This window comes from Trichoderma virens (assembly GCF_000170995.1).
Source record: "Trichoderma virens Gv29-8 chromosome Unknown TRIVIscaffold_1, whole genome shotgun sequence".
In the NCBI taxonomy this organism is placed as follows: Eukaryota; Fungi; Ascomycota; class Sordariomycetes; order Hypocreales; family Hypocreaceae; genus Trichoderma; species Trichoderma virens.
In genome coordinates this window covers 1,099,094-1,117,958 of record NW_014013748.1, presented here as the reverse complement: position 1 = coordinate 1,117,958, position 18,865 = coordinate 1,099,094, and the positions used below count along the sequence as shown (strand labels likewise).

The following is an 18,865-nucleotide window of genomic DNA, read 5'->3' as shown; positions in this document are numbered from 1 at the left end:
TTTTCTATTCAAAGTACCACTCCTTTAGTTTGTCTTGTCGAAATCATTCAGCATCTTGTCTAGCTCCTCGTGCCTGCGAATAGCATCCTCCAGCCTCGGCCAGTCTCCTCCCACCGGAACAGCCTCTCTATCCTCCTGCTGAAACCACTGGGCATATCTGTTGTACATCTCTCCCACCAATTTTCCTCCTGGCACCTGCAATTCATTTTGCCAATCCTTCCACTCAGACTCCCATGGGATTTCCGTCACCTCATCCGTGATGCAGTCGTGAAGCTCGATTTTGACTCCTGGTACAGTGGCGGCCTGGAGAATTGGTCCGATCGGGCTTGTGATCTTCAGATCTCCCCTTTGACCTTGGATATACCACACATACGGTAGCTCATCCTTGAAAGTCGGCCCGCTTCTAAAAAATGTAGATAAAGTTGCGCCGTCCTGTATGTCTGCAACACCAGGGGCAAGCTCTCCATGGGCGGTAATAAGATCCGGAATATCACTTTGTCGTGTGCGCAGTTTCACACCATCATTATTGACGATTTCGACTTCTGGCCATCGGATTTGGAGCTTGCTCTGGAAATCTTTAAACTCTCCCAGCACAGAGTGCACCAGGTCAATCATGTGAGCATACAAGACGGAAAAGTGATTGCCCCCAATTGCTCGTTGAGTAAACATATCTTCCGTCCCACCTTCAACCAACGTTCCTGGCCGTTTACCGTGTCCCATAGCGCTGAAACCACGAACCTGGCTATCGAGGACCTTTCCGATTCTACCAGATGCCAGAACTTCCTTGATCTTGGACGCTACCGGCGATAGTCGGCCTTGCAAGCCGATGATGCTGGTGTCGCGGCCCTTGTTCTCCCCCAGCAAAGCGACGCTTCGCTTCAAGCTCTCCGTAAGCGGCCATTCCACGTACACAGCCTTTCCCGCCCTAATTGAAGGCTCAGCAGCGGAATAGTGCTTATCAACCCGAGTGACAACTGAAACAAGGTCGACCTCATCATCTGCGGCGAGCTGAGCTGGGTCACCGTATGCTTTGACAGTCGACGGGAGATTGAAGTGAGATCGGGCTCTTTCGGCTGCTTCTTTGCTAGAGTTGAGAAGAGCGACGACTTTATATTGAGTCTGGCCTCGGGCAGATTGGAGGTACGGCAGATGAGCTGCTGCTGCCCACGATGTAGTTGCATTGGCTGAGAGCCCTACCAATGCGACACGAATAATTTTGGAAGACATGACGATGACGCAGAAGATAGTTTAAAGAAAAGTGTAGACGAACGTCATGTGCAGAGAAATGACAATTGCATTGCTTTATATACCTACTTCCAGTCAACCTTTGCCACTTAAAGCCGAGGATTTTGATTCAGATGAATGGTGATAAGGGGAATGAGGTGAGCGCTACATGAACAGCAAGATCAAACTAGATCCAATCGAGTATTTGTATTGCAAAGAGAACCAATCAAGTAGCTTGATATCATAATTCTAACCTAACTCCATAAGCTCCGGGAATCTCCGCGTTTTTTCGACCCATCTGTTTTGCTAGACGTATAATCGTGTCAGAAAAACAGGGTTTCTACTTCTAATCAACTAGGATAGATGATGAAGGCCTATTTTCCATGGAAAACAATAAGAGTATATGCGGGCCGACATTAGATATGTGTTCACGTTGGGTGGATAGGTTGCTCTTCGGCTTTCTTCGTTTCTGAGACTTTGTAAGCACTGAGCAGATGTGGGTATATGATGCATATTCTTTTTGCGCCTTTAATTTATCATTCGGTTTGCCGCTCATAAGGTCAGGCCTAGATCAGTAACAAAGTTCTAAGTGTCGCTGTTGCTTCATCCAACGGAAATGTCGAAGATGACTCTCCTCTGCACTCACCCTTCTCATTCCGAACCTTTCCCTTCATGAACGTTTCATTATATTACTTGCAATTCTAGACTAGTTGTGAACGATTACTGGGTCTAGGCATATCTTGGTTAAAGTAGTTTCAGTCCTAATCACACATCCCGAACAACTGTGCAAATGGCATAGTTTTCCGCCATCGCATCTGTAGCGAAACTGAACAGAGCTACTTTAAGTATCTCGCCGCCAACTATCTAAAACCGATGAACTTGATACCGTATTTGGATGATCTTCCCCCAATACTCGCTTCATGGCTGAGAGACACTCTTCCATCAGCGCTATAGCATCGGCAGACCTGCCCATTTTCATCCATAAACAGGCCAGATTATGCTTGCTCGTCAGTGTGTCTGGGTGTTCCTCCCCTAACACTTTCTTCCTTATCTCTAAGACTTGGACCCCTAGCTCTTTTGCTTCCTTCCATCGACCTTGGTGATAATATGTTGATGCAAGGTTATTTATACCAGTAAGTGTGTCTCGGTGTTCCTCCCCTAATACTTTCGTCCTTATCTCTAGAACTTTTACCTCTAAGTCTTCGGCCTCCTTCCATCGGCCTTGCTGATTATATGTTAATGCAAGGTTGCCTATAGTAGTAAGCGTATCTGGATGTTCCTCCCCTAATACTTTCTTAAATATCTCCAAAACCTTTACCCCTAGCTCTTCTGCTTCCTTTAATCGACCTTGCTGATTATAAGTGAATGCAAGGTTGTTCATAGTGGTAAGCGTATCCGGATTTTCCTCCCCTAATACTTTCTTCCTTATCTCTAAGACTTGGACCCCTAGCTCTTCTGCTTCCTTCCATCGACCTTGTTGATGATATGTTAATGCAAGGTTGTTCATAGCAGTAAGTGTGTCTGGGTATTCCTCCCCGAACACTTTCTTCCTTATCTCTATGACTTGGATCCCTAGCTCTTCTGCTTCCTTCCACCGACCTTGTTCAAAATACGTTAATGAAAGGTTGTTTATACTAGCAAGCGTTGCCGTATGCTCATCCCCTTGTATTCGTTTTCTTATCTTAATTATCCGCGACATCAGGTCCTCTGCTTGTTTTAACCGACCTTGATAGTGGTATGCCGATGCAAGCTCATCCCTGCTATTAAGGGTCTCAAAATGTTCTTCACCAAGTTCTCGTGTTTGTAATTCTGCTGCTTGCAGTAGATTTCGCTCCATATTCTTCCAGTCCCCCCTTTGTCGATAGTACATGGCCAGTTTATGTAGAAGTTGTGCCTTGTCTATGTTCTCAGTTTTTGAATTGGTTCCGTTTGTTGCCAGCACAGAATTGACATGAGGGAGATATTTCAGGCACGTTTGGTATGTTTCGAACCTTCCATATGGGTATACTTTTGACAGGATTCCGATAGCACATTCGGCAAAGTCGTCCATCCGGCCCTTGTTGAGAAGCCACTTTCGCGTGACTAGCTGAACTAGCCGGTGCATATCTACGCTTCCGTCCTTTCCTTCTGATATGAATGAAAAGGCCTTTAGAGTGCCCAGGGCCGTCACGAGCCTTGCTGACACGCTGCCTTGACCACTCCCTGGCTCTCGTCGACGGTGATACTCCTCTGTAAAGGTTTTCGGAATTGCTTGGCGATGCAGTAAGCTCAAAAAACAGAGAGTGTCACTGGCTAATGGCTGGGTTTTTTCAATCTGCCGGAATGAAATGATCCATGTTGCTGTGAGTGCATGTGGAGTCTCGGAGTCTCTTCCTATAGTTTCAAAAGGCTCGCTGAGCTGATCGACAAGAGTAGTATCTCCCTCATTTAAGAGTTGAACGTAACCGCTAATAGATATAGTATTTTCTTGAATAAATGATGTTGCTTGGGCAAGAGCAAGCGGCAAATATTCGAGTTTGGATGCCAAAAGAGATATTTCATCTGCTGGAACTTCCATCTTTAAGATGCTTTGCACAAGTTGCTTCGCTTCAATGTCTGTCATCTCATGGACCTTAACTGGGGGACTCCTTCCTTGGCCGAATTTGATCCCAACTTGCTTATTCCTCGTTGTAAGGAGGATAAATCCATGATTGCAGTCTGGTATATAACGTGCTAGCTTGTTGTCTTGCTGGGGCTGGGTATCCAGGGCATTGCTTCTCTGGGAATGGAAAAACAGTTCTATGTCATCGGCGTTATCAATGACCATCAGCCACTGCATTTTGCTTTGTTCCTCCAGCCACTTCTTAACCAATGATAGGATATTGGATTTAGGGTCATCTCTTCCAGGGATGTTGTATTTTTCGGCGATAGAAGCGTAAGCTGCACGGAAGCGATCTGCATTGCTAGCATGAACCCAGAACACTGAGATGTCTGGGCATGTCTCTTGTATCCAGTACACGTAAGCTAATGCGAGTTGCGTCTTGCTGCGACACGTTAGGGACCATCGTTATGAAAAGGAAAAAGGAGCGTACCCAACACCGCCGAGGCCGTAGAGTGAGACTCGTCTACGCGGCTGAGCATGTTCCTGTTGTTGGCCTAAGCCGAATTGCAATTTGATTTCATTCAGGATTTCAGATCTTCCAACAAAATCTGGGTTTTGCCTGTATGGGACCAGAACTAGATTACCCTTAGCAAAAAGTTACCATCTAATCTAGGTGCATCTGTTACATACACTTTGATGTTGTTGTTTGTAACCGGTCTCGCGCCTTGATTGCCCGTCTCGATAGCCCTCTAATTCTCTGTATCACGTTTCTATAGTCTGGGTCGTGTGGCCCAAATTTGACAATGTCGGAATGTGTGCGGGCGATGGCGCAGATGTGTTCTGAACCATCTTCCCAGGGGCGACTGTGCGTAGCCGAGGACTTGGTAACGAGAACTGCAGGCGGCCCAATCATTTTCCATTCGCCGCGTTTGTCCTGTAGTCCAATTAGAGCGGTGTTAAGCTAATTATGATATTCGGGGGGTAAATACTCGTTGCGCTGTTGGTGATTCGAGCGTTTCGTAAAAGCAGAACACTTCTGAATTACCCTTTTCCCCCAGGGCGTAGTGAAAATCTCTTTGTTGTATACTAATGATCTGCGAGTTGATGCGGCTGATGGACTCAATCAGGAAGCGATTCGGACCATCTCCAACCATGGGGATGAGCGAACTAATGTCCATGCCATCGTGTGGAGTTCCGAAGAAGATGACCCCGTACACGGCACGTATGAGTTTCTGATCGTCCGGAATAGTCGACCTCGATAGTGATATTAAAGCCTATGATGTCTGTTATTAACAGGAATCAAGATTCTCACAGATTCAGCACTTTTACCTGCTTGATAATAAGTCCTCCAAGGCTGTGGCCAATAAGGATAATTGGTCTAGTTGTTTGACTAGCGGCCAGTGCAATCAAGCTGCTATGGAATGCGGTGGCCAAATCTTCTAGATTTTGCATATTTCGACTTCCCGCAACACCCGATTCGTAACCATAGATCATAACTCTCGCCATTTGCCCGTTATCGGTCTCTGAAGTAAGATCTCTCGGAAGAGAGTCTCGCAACCACATATGAGACCCCCCTCTCTCTTTAAACGACCCAAAAGCGTGGCCTCCGAGACCAGATAAAGCAATAACGCTGAGAGCAAATTAGCCAACGCCACGGTAACGAATAAAAGTGCTTACTCGATTTTGTGATCTTTCGAAAGTGGTTGATAAAGTGTCGTAAGACCAAGAAATTTTTTCTCAATCGATAGGTATTGACTGGATAGCAAACCACAAGCGTATTCATGTGGTAATGGAATGTTCAAACCCTGGTCAGGCAGATCTTGTAGTGTAGCATTTTCAAAAGTAACAGTTGCTGTTTGCGATTCAGTATTCGCTTCATGAGCAAGCGACTGCACCATTGCGCCTGTGAGATTTTGCTGGTCCATTAAAAAGGACCTCAATCGTTCATGGTCCCAGTCCAGAGGCACGCCGCTAACACGATATGTGTCGGACTCTTTTGGCGATGCTTTATCTGCCCCTTTGGATTCGGCAGTCGACGTAAACCATCGCGAGAACAAAGAATCAGCGAACTCCCTAGCTGCCATAATGAAAATACACCTTTTGCAGTTCGTAGATTATGTCTTGAGGATTGAGGTCGGACAGAGGATGGGCTAGGAAAAGAGGGTAGACAGAGCCTTGGGCCTCAAAATCGATGCGGGGTTGGAGACCCGACAGCCTACTAGAAGCTTGCAGCTGATTATGATAGGTACATGTAGGCTGCATCCGACTTATTCGGATTGGAGGTTTATGAAGATAGGTGGACATAGCAACTCTATCATCTTGCAGCTTGTCACTCTTTGGCCATTTGATTTGCTAAAGAATCCCCTCCAGCTTTTATGTCGGTAGTTAGCAGTAGATAGCATGAGCCTCACGCACTTTATTACACATCTTTCGCGGTACCATCTGACGCTCCAGTCAACCAAGGCCGCGCCAGTCCAATATATATTTTTACTATGCCAGCTACTACCTTCTTCTCCATATACTATCTATCTAAACATGCTGAGAACGACGGCTCGATTTCGCTAGCGCATGGATCTAGGCTTATAGTTTTGATCTAGTCGCCAAATATCAACTAGCGACCTTAGCTCAGCTGGGAGAGCGTCAGACTGAAGTGTCAACTTCAATCACCTGATATCTGAAGGTCGTGTGTTCGATCCACACAGGTCGCATAGTTTTTTGCTTTTTGTCCGAAAAGTTCATCCTGATTTTTTTGTTCAATATGGAATATGGTGGCGGTAGCTGAGTTACATCTCTCTCATTCATCAATGATTAATTTTTTGCTGCTTGTTAATCAACACTAGCATTTCTTGCAGGACACATGATGATGGATGATAATGTTGGACGAGTGGGATGACTTGGATGTTCTAGCTGTACTACTTGTTTATTGCACTAATCGAGAACATTTTCCAGACGGTCAAGTCTTTGACGTGAAACTACCTAGGTATGGTAAATAAATCCCACGTAAAACTAAACACCTGTAGTGTTCTTGAAATACCGCACATCTTCCATCGTATCTTTGTGTCCGTCTTCTTATGCACACAAAAAGCCAATGCATCTACCCCGCTCTTATATTCAGACATTGTGACGTGTGAAAAAGAAACTCCCAACCAAATGTAACCCAATGGTCTATCCTCTGGGATATAAAACCCAAAACCCAATCAACCAATGTCAAAGAACGAATAACCAAGTACGCCGAGACTCCTGTTGATGCAAGACGACCTCGCGATCCAGTCGCTTCTTGTCTACTCATAGGTCCCCACGTTCGGCGGAGTTTCCAAGCCTAAACGTCGTCATCACGGCAGCGTGATCTGACGTCCACTCGTTGTTGTGCTGGTCTGGCTCCGGAGTGGGCTCGCCAGCAACGACTGTTTCCGACTGAAGAACTTTGAGGCTCTGGCCCTTGTGGTAGACGAAATCAATTCGGTCCAACGGCTCGGGCCGACCGCTGTTGTTGAGGTAGACGGGGGACCAAGTGTTGCCAGGCTCGGCATTGGGATCGGGATGCGCCTCACGGAATGAATCAATCAGACCGGATTGCACGGGAAATTCGGAGCTTGGCCATGGAACAAAGCCAACACCGCAGTGAGCCTTCTTGGTTGCCTCTGTCCAGTCTAGGTGTGACGGCGCGTTGAAGTCGCCAGTCAAGAGAACGGGAATGTCATCAGCCTCAGCCAGAGCGTCCTGCATGGCGCTGACGATTTCCATGATTTGCGGCGTACGGCCGGATTGGTACTCGCGGGTGAGAACCTGAGCCAGAGGCATATTGTCGAAGCAAAAGTCATACGGTCCGTAAGGGTTGTATCCCAGATGCACATTCCACATGATGAGCTGACTTTTGCGACCGTCCAGCTCGATGCGAATCGATCCACCAGCGGCCTGTTCTGGGAATACCTCGACGATGGGATAGCGGCTGATGATGCCGACCTCGTTGGGGCTCTGCCAATAATACCATCCGAGCGCCTGAGCGAGACGAGTGGCCTGGCCATTCCAGCTCTCCTGGAGGCCGACAATATCGACGTTTGTGTTGATGAGGAAGCGCACTTGCTTGTTGTGGTAGTCGTTGACGTTGGTGCCACCAAACCACATGTTGAAGGACATGACCTTGAGCTCTTCAACAAGCGCCTCACGGCTAGAGCGGACGGGGATCTGGACCTGGATTGTCGCAGAAGAGCCATCGCTAGCCGTAGCCTTGACCACAAAGTTGGTGTCCTTGTCCTTGGGCCCGGGAGTGCCAGAGATGGTTCCATCCGAGGCGACTTTGACCCAGTCGGTGCCATAGGCGGTGACCTTGGTAAACTTGGTGTTACTGTCCTTGGGATTGGCAATCAGGCGACCAAGGCTGGCCTTGAAGGGGCTTCCCTGGTGCGCATTCTGGGTGATGATTCTGTCGTTGATGAACTCGATGGGCCCAGTGCCTGGAACAATGACGTCGATGGGACTCGCAAGCCATTGGTAGCCGTCCTTGGCGAGGAAAAAGGCCTTGTAATAGCCGGCAGCCAGACTTGAGACATCGACCTGCACCTCGCCGTTGCTGTTGGGCGCATATGCCCACGTCAGGGAGCCGGCGACAAACTCTTGGTTCTCGGGGCCGCCATAGTACGTCTGGTAAACGCCGATCCAGTTCGCGGGGTCCGGGTTCGGCGTCGAGTATTTGAATGTGAAGAGCGACTGTCCGTCGTCGAGGGCGATGGTGCCAAGCGGCGCATCACGAGGAGCCATGATGGCGGCAGCGGACGATGGCGCTGCGAAGAAGAGTGATAGGGCAGCGACAGCAGCCGCCGCCGCGGGAAATAGCGAGGGAAGCCTCATATTTGCTGGCGATCTGGTGAGGGCAATACGGATGATGGAGCGGTTTAATCTCTCACTTGGCCGCAGATCTGGCAGGCAGACACTGTCAGATCAGCGGATCGTTTAGCATGAGGGTTAGCGATGCTAGCGAGAGGGGGGGCGCAGATCGGATTTATACTTGTACGCAGCGAGCAGGGTCCATCAGCCACGAAGTGTATACGTATACGTACTTGTACTCGTCTCAGAGTGGTGATGGTGTCGTTACCTCATGTCTCCATCGCGGTAGCGCCAAACGAGAGCATCACGAGTCTGTCGGCACATTCGCTGAGACATGGACCGGACCTTGTGCCTCAACTCCATCCATTAGTGCTAGCCTAGTGTACACGTAATTGGTCCATGCAGTGCATTTGAGACCCTTCAGATCCCCCCAAGGTTACCTGTAGTAATGGCGCGCGCTGTTGGTTGTGCTCGACTTCTGCGAACATGCTAAGCGGTGCGGCCGCTATGGCTCTGCAAGTCCAGTGACTGCGCGGCCCTAAGCTAGCGGAGATGTGGGGGATACAGTGGATGACCTCCGTCCGCTATGGAGTCGCGAATACGCATCAACGGGTACATGTACCTACTGCTTAAGCGCTAAGAGAATATCGCCTAGAACTGAGGGGAACATGCTGGGATGGGCAGCCAGTCGTCGCAGCACGAGCTACTTGGCAGTCGCCCAGAAAGCGCCTCAGGATTCGGCATTTGCATTCACGTGGCGGCATTTGACATGAATCCTGAACATCTCCAGGCTTTTAAGTGACCTTTTTCTTCTTCTTCTTTCCATGCGGCATATTGAAACACGCAACCTCTATATAAAATTTTTCTTTTCTTTCCTTTTCCACCTTCTTTTTGCAGTAACACGCGTGCATGGAGTTAATGCGTGGTTAATCCTAAATGTGCCGTAGGATCCTGATTTGTTCAACTGACGAGCTGTCATTGGCGGTGTGACCATCACAATCTCAACTTGAAATAGATAATTGGCAAACTCGAACATTAATGCCCAACGTTTGTAAGCGTTGAGTGGTGTGTTTGTCATTTGAAAATATTCCGTCTTTTTCCGCTGCTCGATTGAGAGCATCGCGATGTAACATCATAATGCGTACAGCTGATTCCATCACCAGATTGGTTACCGAACTTTTGAAATATCCCATGATGTAGCACACGCTATGATATTGGCAGGAGCGAATAGTGAATGATTGTTCTGCACGAGGCGGCTGTAGTTGATGAGAGTTGTCGTTGAGAACGGTAGCTGTCCCTTGACAGATGTAGACGATGTGGAATTATATGAGGTTATCTCTCTAGTTTACAAGGCATAGATTACTCGCGTGACTCTTCCTACGTTTAAATGAATAGTTTAAGTATGTACCGGGGTGATGCATGGAAACTTGAGTAAGGCTACTGGGGTGGTTCCAATATCAACCGGCAATATCTCACGTGCTTTGCTTCAGTCTGACAGTACGCCGTATCTCTCATCTGTATATTCCGTATAGAAATTATGAAGTTCTCTTCATTCTACAGACCATAATTGGGTAAGACATCAAATACAACAGGATTACAGCCGGTAAAGATAGGTCACATGTCCAGTTCGAATAAGGCAATAGTAAACGTGACCAAAGATTGCAAAATTGGCTAATTTTCAATCTGAAAATTGCTAATCAATTTACAGACTTCTTTTGTAAGTTCATATATACCACCGCACCGCAGATGAAGTTTGTCTGCTCCCTCTAATGGATATAGTCCCACATATGGCATAGAGAGTTCGGGAATCTCGGAGTGAATGACAAGAAGTAGGACTACAATTTTATGACTCATAGCACCAAATATTCATCTATTTTTATGATATGCTGAAGAAATAAGCTTCAAATTTCATCTTTATATCAGTATGGCTCTGTTTTACGGCATTGTTTTGGGTACAATGCTGGGTACAAAATTCAACAGCATCAGTACAACAGATTTGACACCAGGATACACGTAGGCAATGATGAGCTCGAGTCACTTTCACAGTCTCACGTTGACCTCAGCAGATCTCTGTACGCAATTTCTAATCAAACCTGCTTCCCACAACATCCGGATGAGGTCACGAGGTCACGAGGTTGTTAATAATAGAAATTACACTACATCAACACCTCATGCCAAATGCGGCGAACAAACGAGTATCCATTTTTTCTCATTCGTTCCAGCTTTCCCTTAGTTGAAAGCTTCTCTTGATTTCCGCGTGCCATATCGAAAGGCCCCGCCAAACAAGTGCCACCACGGCAACAATGGAGCACAGTAGGAATGCCACGGATCAGCGCCGATCAGAACCCCGTTTGCCGCACAGTCTTCCGTCACTGCTCGAGACTGTCTCGCTTGACAACTGGTGATGGCTGCGTAGCCAACGCGGGGTATCAGGCATGCGATTCGAGCATTTAGAGTTGACGGCCCTCATCATGACGTTGATGGCGACGCGATCATGAGCTATAGATTGATGACGAAACTCTGTTTGGCAGCTCTGCAAAGAGCTATAAGATAGCTTGATTCCTCCTCGCCACTTCCGGATGCTTAATCTCTTCTTCTTCACAGTTCATCTGAATAGTCTAAATATATCCATCCACCATGAGTCAAAGGAAGCATTCGGAGACTGGTATCACCGACGAGGCGGCCATTGAGGGCCATGACCTGATTCACAACGCCGAGATTGAGGAACAGAGGGTATATCTCAGCCAATGATATGTATCATGAGTTACACGATTCTAATTACGTTTTAAGGCCCACGGCGACCATGCATTGACCCAACCAGACGAGGGCGATGAGCCACTCAACGTAACGAAACAGGCCGAGCCTACCGCGAGCTCTGGCCAAGGCCGTCGCCATTCAACGATGGACAAGGTGAAGGAGGCACTGCATCTGAAGAAATAAAGAAAGGAAGTCGAAAACAATATAAAAAAACATCGAGTTGATGCTGGGCGGATGGGCACTCTGGATGGTGGGACAAAACAAAGAAAAACCACAAAAGAAAAGGGCACGTGTGTGTGACATTTCGGAAAGTGTATTATATGAATTCCCCACATCCGCCCTCGATATCGTCGTCGGGGTTCGACGCAGTAGGAATTATTTCCTCGATAATTGAATTTTCCATCTTCATTGTATTACTTTACATCCATTTTGACGCTTTTGACAGTATGTTAGACTTATTATATGCAGCGAAATGACTCGAAATAGCTCACGATTTCCCTTATCGCTCGCTTCGCTGGAGAATCGGTGGAGCAGCCCACGTTTTTCCCGCGACGGCTCCATCGGGAAAGGCTGCGTCCCGCTAGTCCCAACCCAGCCTAGCCCGCATGATAATCCCCTGACCACCAAATTTCCCCCAGATTTGGCAGCATCTCGATTGTCGAACGGTTTTTTTTTTTCGCTTCGTCTTGTTTTTTTCCCTCTTGCATAAACCCACGCGAACTGGCGCTATTTCTAGCATCAGCTCCTTTACCCTCATTTCTCGCCGCAACGGCGCCACGCCGCCTGTCGCTCCTTTTTTTCCCTTTTCGCTTGTCACTGACCCGCTGGCCCCGGATTGGCCTGTGATGACTCAGTCTCCATTCCTTATGACGACGCACTCGTGACAATGACAATGCTCTTCAGCCTCCACTCTCTATTGCCCTTGCTGGCCACTTCTGCTCTCGCTGCTTCAATCCCTCGCAGTGACAGCAGTTCATCTTCCACCACCGTCTGGGCGACTCCCCACGACAGCTACTCGTCCTCCGTCGGCGTTCTAGGTTGCAAGGTCAACACAAACCGAGTTGCTTACTGGCCCGACTCGGTTGATTGCAACAACATTTGCGTCTCTTTGCAGTACGGAGACCGCCAAGTCTATCTCCTCCGCGTCGACCAATCGCAGGGCGCGCACGACATCAGCTACGATGCCTGGAACTACCTCTACACGGGCTATTCCGCAACGCAGAAGCCCTTTGCAGGAGGACCCGTCGCGATGACGACGCAAAACGTGGATCCCTCCAATTGCGCGAGCCTGATCCACACAAAGGGCAGCAAGCTCCCTCTCAGCGCGGCAAACAGCATGAATTTCCTGGCCAGCTGTCTTGAGCAGGAGAACTCGTGGGTGGGCAGCAACTATGTCCTGTACAACATCCTCGACTCCATCTGCACTCTTGGACAAGACCAGACTTGCACGCTGGACTGGCCCAATGCCAACCAGCCAACCTGCCCCGGCACCCTGGGCCTGCCCGATGCCCTCAAGACAGACCCCGTATACAACATCCAGTATCCTTCTGGAGACAAAGTTCTCGCTGGAGCGCCACCAACGGTGCCCACTGGGGTACCAGTTCCGGCCCCAGCCCCGGCCGCTGACACCAACGACGAGAACGGTGCACGGAGTCTGTCGTGCCCAGATTCCTTACTCTGGATATCCATCCTTTCATTAATTTCCATAATCCACATTCTTTGATGCCGCGGCAACTGTTATGAAATGACCGTCCCCGTTGAGGGATAGCTTACGTCTTGGATATGATGTTTATTCTTTGGTCAATATATACCCCATTGTTAATGTTCTCTGTATATTTTCACCAGCCTCTTTGAACTCATATGGTTCATTAGAATTTATTCAAATATTTGGTCTCTTTTTGGTTTTTTTTAAAACTATATCGTTTATATCTTGCTATCGTGTGTTTCTTAAAATCTGGGTATCTGGGTATCTCTGGTATCTTGATTATTTCGACGCCTTGCATAATCTCGCTGCTGATTCATCCATCCCATAAAAATGCTCTTCATCCTCCGGTACTCCGACCTGAAAGCCAGTGGCCATGCCTGTTCCCAGGTGTACCAACATATGGCAATGCAACATCCACATTCCGGGGTTGTCGGCGACAAACGAGAGCACCACATGCCCTCTCCTGGGCACACTGACTGTGTCTTTCCGTAGTGGCTTCTCCCGCTGCCAATGACCAAGAGAGTCGCTCTCTGATGTCTCAAAGGGGTTGTAAGTCCCAAGCTTAGCCTTGTCCGCCTTGATTGAGGACAGGACGTGGAATGAATGTCCGTGAAGATGGAACGGGTGGGAACCATCGTCGAGATTGTTAATGACAAGCTTGACCTTGGTGGGCTTTGATCCGCTGCCAATAAAGGGAATGAGCTGGTTGTCGTCCCAAGACGAACGGTTCTGAGACAGCAGTGGCAATGACTGGGGCTGCCAAGCGGTATGATTTACAAAGCCGATGGGTTTGTTTCCATGCACCGCAAGCTTCTGAGTCGACACGTAGAAGAGTATCGTCTGTTCCTCCTCAGCCGTAACAATAGGAGATGGTTCGTGTGTAGCAGTAAGCGTAGCAAGGTCGAGGTGACTGCTGCTGAATTTCAAGAGGGATGCATGATCGCGATCATGAGCTGTGACTGTTTTCGGGAGGGCAGGGAAGGTATGGTTTGGGTTGAGCGCCGGGTTGCCGAAGCGAAGATTCCTGCAGCTTGTTAGATACTATAACCACCAGCTGAAATTGAGAAATGTCAGGATAGATTTTGAAAGAACTCACTCATGATCCAGGTAGACGTTGAACCATGGCTCCGCCGCCTGGTCGCTCCTCCACTTGAGCAGTAGGTCAACTCTCTCGCCAGGATAGAGAATGCCGACGGAATCAGCTGGCTTTGAATCTACCTTGCAGCCTCCATCGACCTGCGTAGGCTGAAGCGAAGCACCATCAACACCGAGCGTCAAGCCGGCGATGGTGCCAGTATTCACTACTCTGAGCAGCGTTTCCCCCACAGATTTCCTAATGATCGGCGGGAAGTTGCTCAAGGACGTCTTCTTGCACTGAACTGGTCTCGCCGGCACGGCCATGGAGCAGTCGTATCGACCACGGCCGTTGATGACCATGGAGTCAGGGACAGGCTCATTGCCTGCGCTCGCGGGGCTGCTGTACCAGTCAAGAACGTCGCTATGCTTGCGATGGAACCAGTCGCCAATGAGCAGCAGTGCTTCCTCTTGCACAGCGATGTCGGACTTGTGACGCCGTGGCTCGTGTATCACCAACCCGCCAAAGAGGCCGTCTGCCCTCTGCAGCTGGGAATGGCTGTGCCACCAGAACGTTCCGTGCTCGTCGTCGCGGATGCGGAAATCGTAGACAAAGGAGCTGCCGGCGGGGATAGGACACTGGGTGAATCCCACAGCTCCGTCCATGGCATTGAAGCCCTGCATGCGCAGACCATGCCAGTGCAGTGAGACACCATCGTCGTCCTTGAGGTCATTATGGACACGGACGATGATGCGGTCCCCGGATCGGCCCTCGATGGTCGGGCCCGGGAACTGTCCTGCACTCGGAGCGTCAGCAGCCAATCAAACGAACAACATATGTAAGACTCAGTGTGTCTGCATCACCCACCATTGATCAGGTAGACCTGCTTCTCCACCCCGTCTGGGGCTCTCGTGCCAAGGGTGACGTGCCAGTCAAAGGTCAGCGTGGTAGGATCTCGTGTGGAGTGCTCGGTCGGGTGAAGAGGAATAGCAAGCTGGTCGTCCAACGGGGCAGCGTGCCGGTTCATGGCGAACAGCAGCACGGCCAGCGAGCCGAGGCATAGCGCAACGACCAAGGCGGCGATCCGGAGCAGCGTGAAGCTGGGCTTTCGACGCGAGACGGGCTCTATCTCGTCTTGCTCTGCTTCTTCTTCGTCCACCTCCTCGTCGACGCTGAGCTGCGTGGCAACGTCATCGCTGTCGCCGCCGTCTACTTCGTCGAGCAGACGACGCTCCTCTGGTTGGTCCCTCATTTTTTTACCCAACCTCGACTCTTTCTCTCTCTCTTCGCTCTTACTCTCACTCTCTCAGCTTTCAGCTAGAGGGCCGGATGAGGATCGATCTGTCGCCAAAACTCGACTAGACCATCCAGCGAAAGGAGGAAGCAGGAGCACAAGCAGAAGGAAGAAAAGTACAGGCGGCACGCGTCATGTCATGGAGGACACAAAACCCGAACAAAGGGCAAAGGCGGTGATGAACGGACCATCGCAACATCGGTATAAGAACGCGCGGAAGATTCGTCATTGTAGTCGGCATTGACTGCCGAGCACTGACCAGCACGTGGGGACGTTGCCCTTGATTTGTCGATTCTTGGGTTTGGCTGAGGCCCCACTGGATGGTGAGAGAAGCCATCCAAGGGTTTGGGACTAGTAGCACGGGCTAGAGAGGAGCTCAAGGGTCCAACCTGGTCTGTTATCTGCTGTCTTTTGGATTTCGTGGGTGGCTGAGTGAGGAGGTTCGAGTCCATCTCAGCTCTCAGCCTCACCCGCTTGCGTTGAGACTCCGCAAATACGGAGAATATCATCAAAGCTGCCGAGGAAGACTCTCTCTCTCACGAGCTCTCAACTCCAGATACGTGTATCTACTCTCCCTCGTCCGGGTACTCTATCCTCAGCCGTCTCCAACTATGAGGCTTTTCCCGTCCGGTCGCTTAACCCTCTCTTAACGTCTCCACAACCTCACCTGCATCATATCATAGTCTGTGGAACCCTTTTCTTCGCAGTCCCTTGCACTAATCCAAGCATCCCTGCAGAGCCTTGCAGCTCCAGCCAACCACGACTGCCATCACGAGGGCCGCCAAGCCGATGCTATTGGCTTCTCAAGGGCACATGTCTTAATCGCCTGGCCATCTCGCATCTGCCTCCAATACGCCAATCACATGCCATGGTGAAACATTTGACAGCGATTAACATATGGGAGGCTTTATCTTTATTTTTTATGTTATTTTACGACTACTCCTCTTTTGACCCGTCCCGCTAATTGAGGATCTGCGCATCTCATCGCTGCTGTGCAGCACAAGTTCCAACATCATGGCCATCTTCCGCTATGATCACCGCTTACCTTCCAGTTTCGGGCGTCGGTAAAAACATCGAAAGATGCAACCTCACCTGTCTTTTTATCCTTTGTCCTTTACCCGTGCGACGAGCTGCTTATACTCGGCACAGACGGCTGCGCTTGAGACCTCGATACTACACTGCGATCGGCAAATCACGCTGCTCGGGTTAGACATGAGGGGCCGTCTCTGATAATATGTGTAATATGTGTACACAAGCTTGATTCGTAAAACATTATTCACAAGATGCTTCCTGTGCATGCTTGTTTAAAATCCCACCGTCTGCTGTGGTGAAGCGGAGGGGATAGAATTGCACGTATCTGACTCTCTGCCATATCGCTTTACTATTCCAATCGCCAGAGATGCCTCTCCTCAGGATCATAGGGCCCGCGTCGGCGACCCTGCTTAGCATCATTGGCCTTGCTCAAGCTGGGAGCTTGAAGGATATTGATCATGTCGTCCTCTTCATGCAGGGTATAGACTCATGTGCGCATTGATTTGTCTGTGAACCAGCCAGTTAACTGTAAAACTTAGAGAACCGTGCCTTTGACCACTATTTCGGCACCATGTCGGGCGTGCGAGGCTTTGGAGATGCGAATCTGCAGATGAACGACGGCGTCCCGGTCTGGAAACAGTTGACAAACTCGCACTTGACCACGAAGACTGACTATGTGACGCCCTTCTACATCAACTACCTCGGCGGCAACTGGTCAGAAGCAACCCAATGTATGGTTTCTGGGAGCAACAGTTGGCAGGAGAATCATGCTGCATGGAACAATGGCAGCAATGATCATTGGGCCGTGGGCAATAGTCCTTACAGCATTGGATTCTACAAGCGCCAGGATATTCCTATTCAGTTCTCCTTGGCGGATAACTTTGTGGTTGGGGACATGTATCAGGTACATATACCTTTCTGGGGATTGGACAGAACAAAACTAATAAGAATCTTAGGAGGGTGTTGTTGCTGCTACCAACCCAAACAGAGTGACATGGCTCTCGGGCAGTGTCAACGCTCCTGGTGGCCCTCAGAGCCCAGACCAGGGTGGCAACCCTTATATCGACAACAACATCACCCCAGGCTGTGAAACTGGCGGCTTCAACTGCTATCCTCTCAAATGGAAGACTGTTGGCGAGTACTACGAAGATGCCGGTGTCACTTGGCAGGTCTTCCAAGACGAGGACAATTTCGACGACAACTCATATGCCAGGTTTCAGCAATTCCAGGATGCCAAACCAGGATCCAGCCTCTACAACAGAGGCATAAAGGGCCTCTCACTCGATACCTTTTACGCACAGGCTGCCAACGGAACTCTGCCCGAGGTTTCATACATCGTCGGCCCCACGGAACTCTCAGAACATCCCCCTTATTCTCCTCACGATGGCGCTTGGCTGCAGTACCAGGTCGCTCAGGCTGTTCTCAACTCGCCCAAGTACCACAAAACAGTCCTCATGGTCTCCTACGACGAGACCGGCGGCTGGTTCGACCACGTCAACCCTTACCACTCCCCCCAGGGCACCGCTGGAGAATGGATCCAAGACCCGTACGGAGAAGTCGGCTACACTTTTCTCGGCCCGGGCTTCAGACTGCCCTTTTACATCATCTCGCCCTGGACTCGCAACGGCGGCGTCTTCACCGCTCACAGCGACCACAACTCGCAGATCCTCTTCGTCGAGAAGTGGCAGGCCGCAAAGGGCCGCAACGTCACGACGGACGAAATGGTCTCGTGGCGCCGCAACCACATGTCCGACCTCACCGACGCCTTTGACTTTGACCATCCCGATTACTCCGTGCCGCAGATCCCTACGCCGCAGACGCCTCACACCGATTCCAACGGCGTCTACGATGGCTCGTCGTACTGCCAGTCGCTGTACTCTCAAGTGCAGCCACCGGTTCCGTATACCGGCAACGGCGTGATATCCGACATGCCCAGCCAGGTCGAAAAGGGGTTCAAGGCCATGCGCGGAATGCTCACCGAGGGCCGCCACATTGTCCTCGAAGCAAACGGCTTTGCCCTCGCGCAAAAGACGACATCCACCGTCCTCAGCAGAGCCACCGCGCGTCACAACACGCCCTCGCAGCGCTGGATTGCTCACGCAGTGACGATTGGAGGTGCGGATTTCACGCTTTCTGACGATGCTGGCAGCAACTACATTTGCAAGTCTGCACAGCTTTGCAAGAATGCCCGGAATGCGGTTGTCTTTACTGTAAGCTATAAGAGCGGAAGAGGATATGCGTTCCAGGTCAAGGGCACGCAGAATTATCTGTCAATTGGCGGGCGTGGAACGTCCAGCTATGTTTCTTTGACCGGAGGACTGGGATATTGGCAGGGCTATAGCGTGAGCTACTAAATATCTAGAAACATTTAGC

General features: G+C 49.8%; 8 protein-coding genes across 8 annotated transcripts; 3 read left to right on the top strand and 5 right to left on the bottom strand.

The window, feature by feature from the left end:
• Nucleotides 1-24: 24 nt before the first annotated feature.
• On the bottom strand, nucleotides 25-1,227 carry TRIVIDRAFT_188014 (uncharacterized protein; the record flags this gene model as incomplete). The annotated part of the gene is made up of 3 exons (XM_014105823.1): nucleotides 25-147; nucleotides 196-582; nucleotides 739-1,227. 3 exons carry the CDS (start codon nucleotides 1,225-1,227, stop codon nucleotides 25-27), a joined length of 999 nt encoding a protein of 332 aa, XP_013961298.1.
• Nucleotides 1,228-2,065: 838 nt separating this feature from the next.
• On the bottom strand, nucleotides 2,066-4,438 carry TRIVIDRAFT_34594 (uncharacterized protein; the record flags this gene model as incomplete). The annotated part of the gene is made up of 2 exons (XM_014105822.1): nucleotides 2,066-4,247; nucleotides 4,296-4,438. Coding segments are annotated over 2 exons (2,325 nt in total), but the record flags the coding sequence as incomplete, so codon positions are not given.
• A 49-nt stretch (nucleotides 4,439-4,487) lies between these two features.
• Nucleotides 4,488-5,889, bottom strand: TRIVIDRAFT_34530 (uncharacterized protein; the record flags this gene model as incomplete). Its single annotated transcript, XM_014105821.1, has 4 exons — nucleotides 4,488-4,739; nucleotides 4,795-5,079; nucleotides 5,129-5,435; nucleotides 5,483-5,889. The coding sequence occupies 4 exons, from the start codon at nucleotides 5,887-5,889 to the stop codon at nucleotides 4,488-4,490; spliced, it is 1,251 nt and encodes a 416-aa protein (XP_013961296.1).
• Nucleotides 5,890-6,750: 861 nt separating this feature from the next.
• Nucleotides 6,751-8,563, bottom strand: TRIVIDRAFT_175834 (uncharacterized protein; the record flags this gene model as incomplete). Its single annotated transcript, XM_014105820.1, has 1 exon — nucleotides 6,751-8,563. The coding sequence occupies one exon, from the start codon at nucleotides 8,561-8,563 to the stop codon at nucleotides 7,091-7,093; it is 1,473 nt and encodes a 490-aa protein (XP_013961295.1).
• Nucleotides 8,564-11,266: 2,703 nt separating this feature from the next.
• Nucleotides 11,267-11,793, top strand: TRIVIDRAFT_228996 (uncharacterized protein; the record flags this gene model as incomplete). Its single annotated transcript, XM_014105819.1, has 2 exons — nucleotides 11,267-11,362; nucleotides 11,420-11,793. The coding sequence occupies 2 exons, from the start codon at nucleotides 11,267-11,269 to the stop codon at nucleotides 11,567-11,569; spliced, it is 246 nt and encodes an 81-aa protein (XP_013961294.1).
• Nucleotides 11,794-12,356: 563 nt separating this feature from the next.
• Nucleotides 12,357-12,953, top strand: TRIVIDRAFT_7695 (uncharacterized protein; the record flags this gene model as incomplete). The annotated part of the gene is made up of 1 exon (XM_014105458.1): nucleotides 12,357-12,953. A coding segment is annotated over one exon (597 nt), but the record flags the coding sequence as incomplete, so codon positions are not given.
• Nucleotides 12,954-13,460: 507 nt separating this feature from the next.
• TRIVIDRAFT_133756 (uncharacterized protein) lies at nucleotides 13,461-15,154 on the bottom strand (the record flags this gene model as incomplete). Its single annotated transcript, XM_014105818.1, has 3 exons — nucleotides 13,461-14,115; nucleotides 14,188-14,962; nucleotides 15,034-15,154. Coding segments are annotated over 3 exons (1,551 nt in total), but the record flags the coding sequence as incomplete, so codon positions are not given.
• A 1,705-nt stretch (nucleotides 15,155-16,859) lies between these two features.
• On the top strand, nucleotides 16,860-18,846 carry TRIVIDRAFT_62861 (putative phospholipase C; the record flags this gene model as incomplete). The annotated part of the gene is made up of 3 exons (XM_014105817.1): nucleotides 16,860-16,971; nucleotides 17,032-17,396; nucleotides 17,449-18,846. 3 exons carry the CDS (start codon nucleotides 16,860-16,862, stop codon nucleotides 18,844-18,846), a joined length of 1,875 nt encoding a protein of 624 aa, XP_013961292.1.
• Nucleotides 18,847-18,865: the final 19 nt, after the last annotated feature.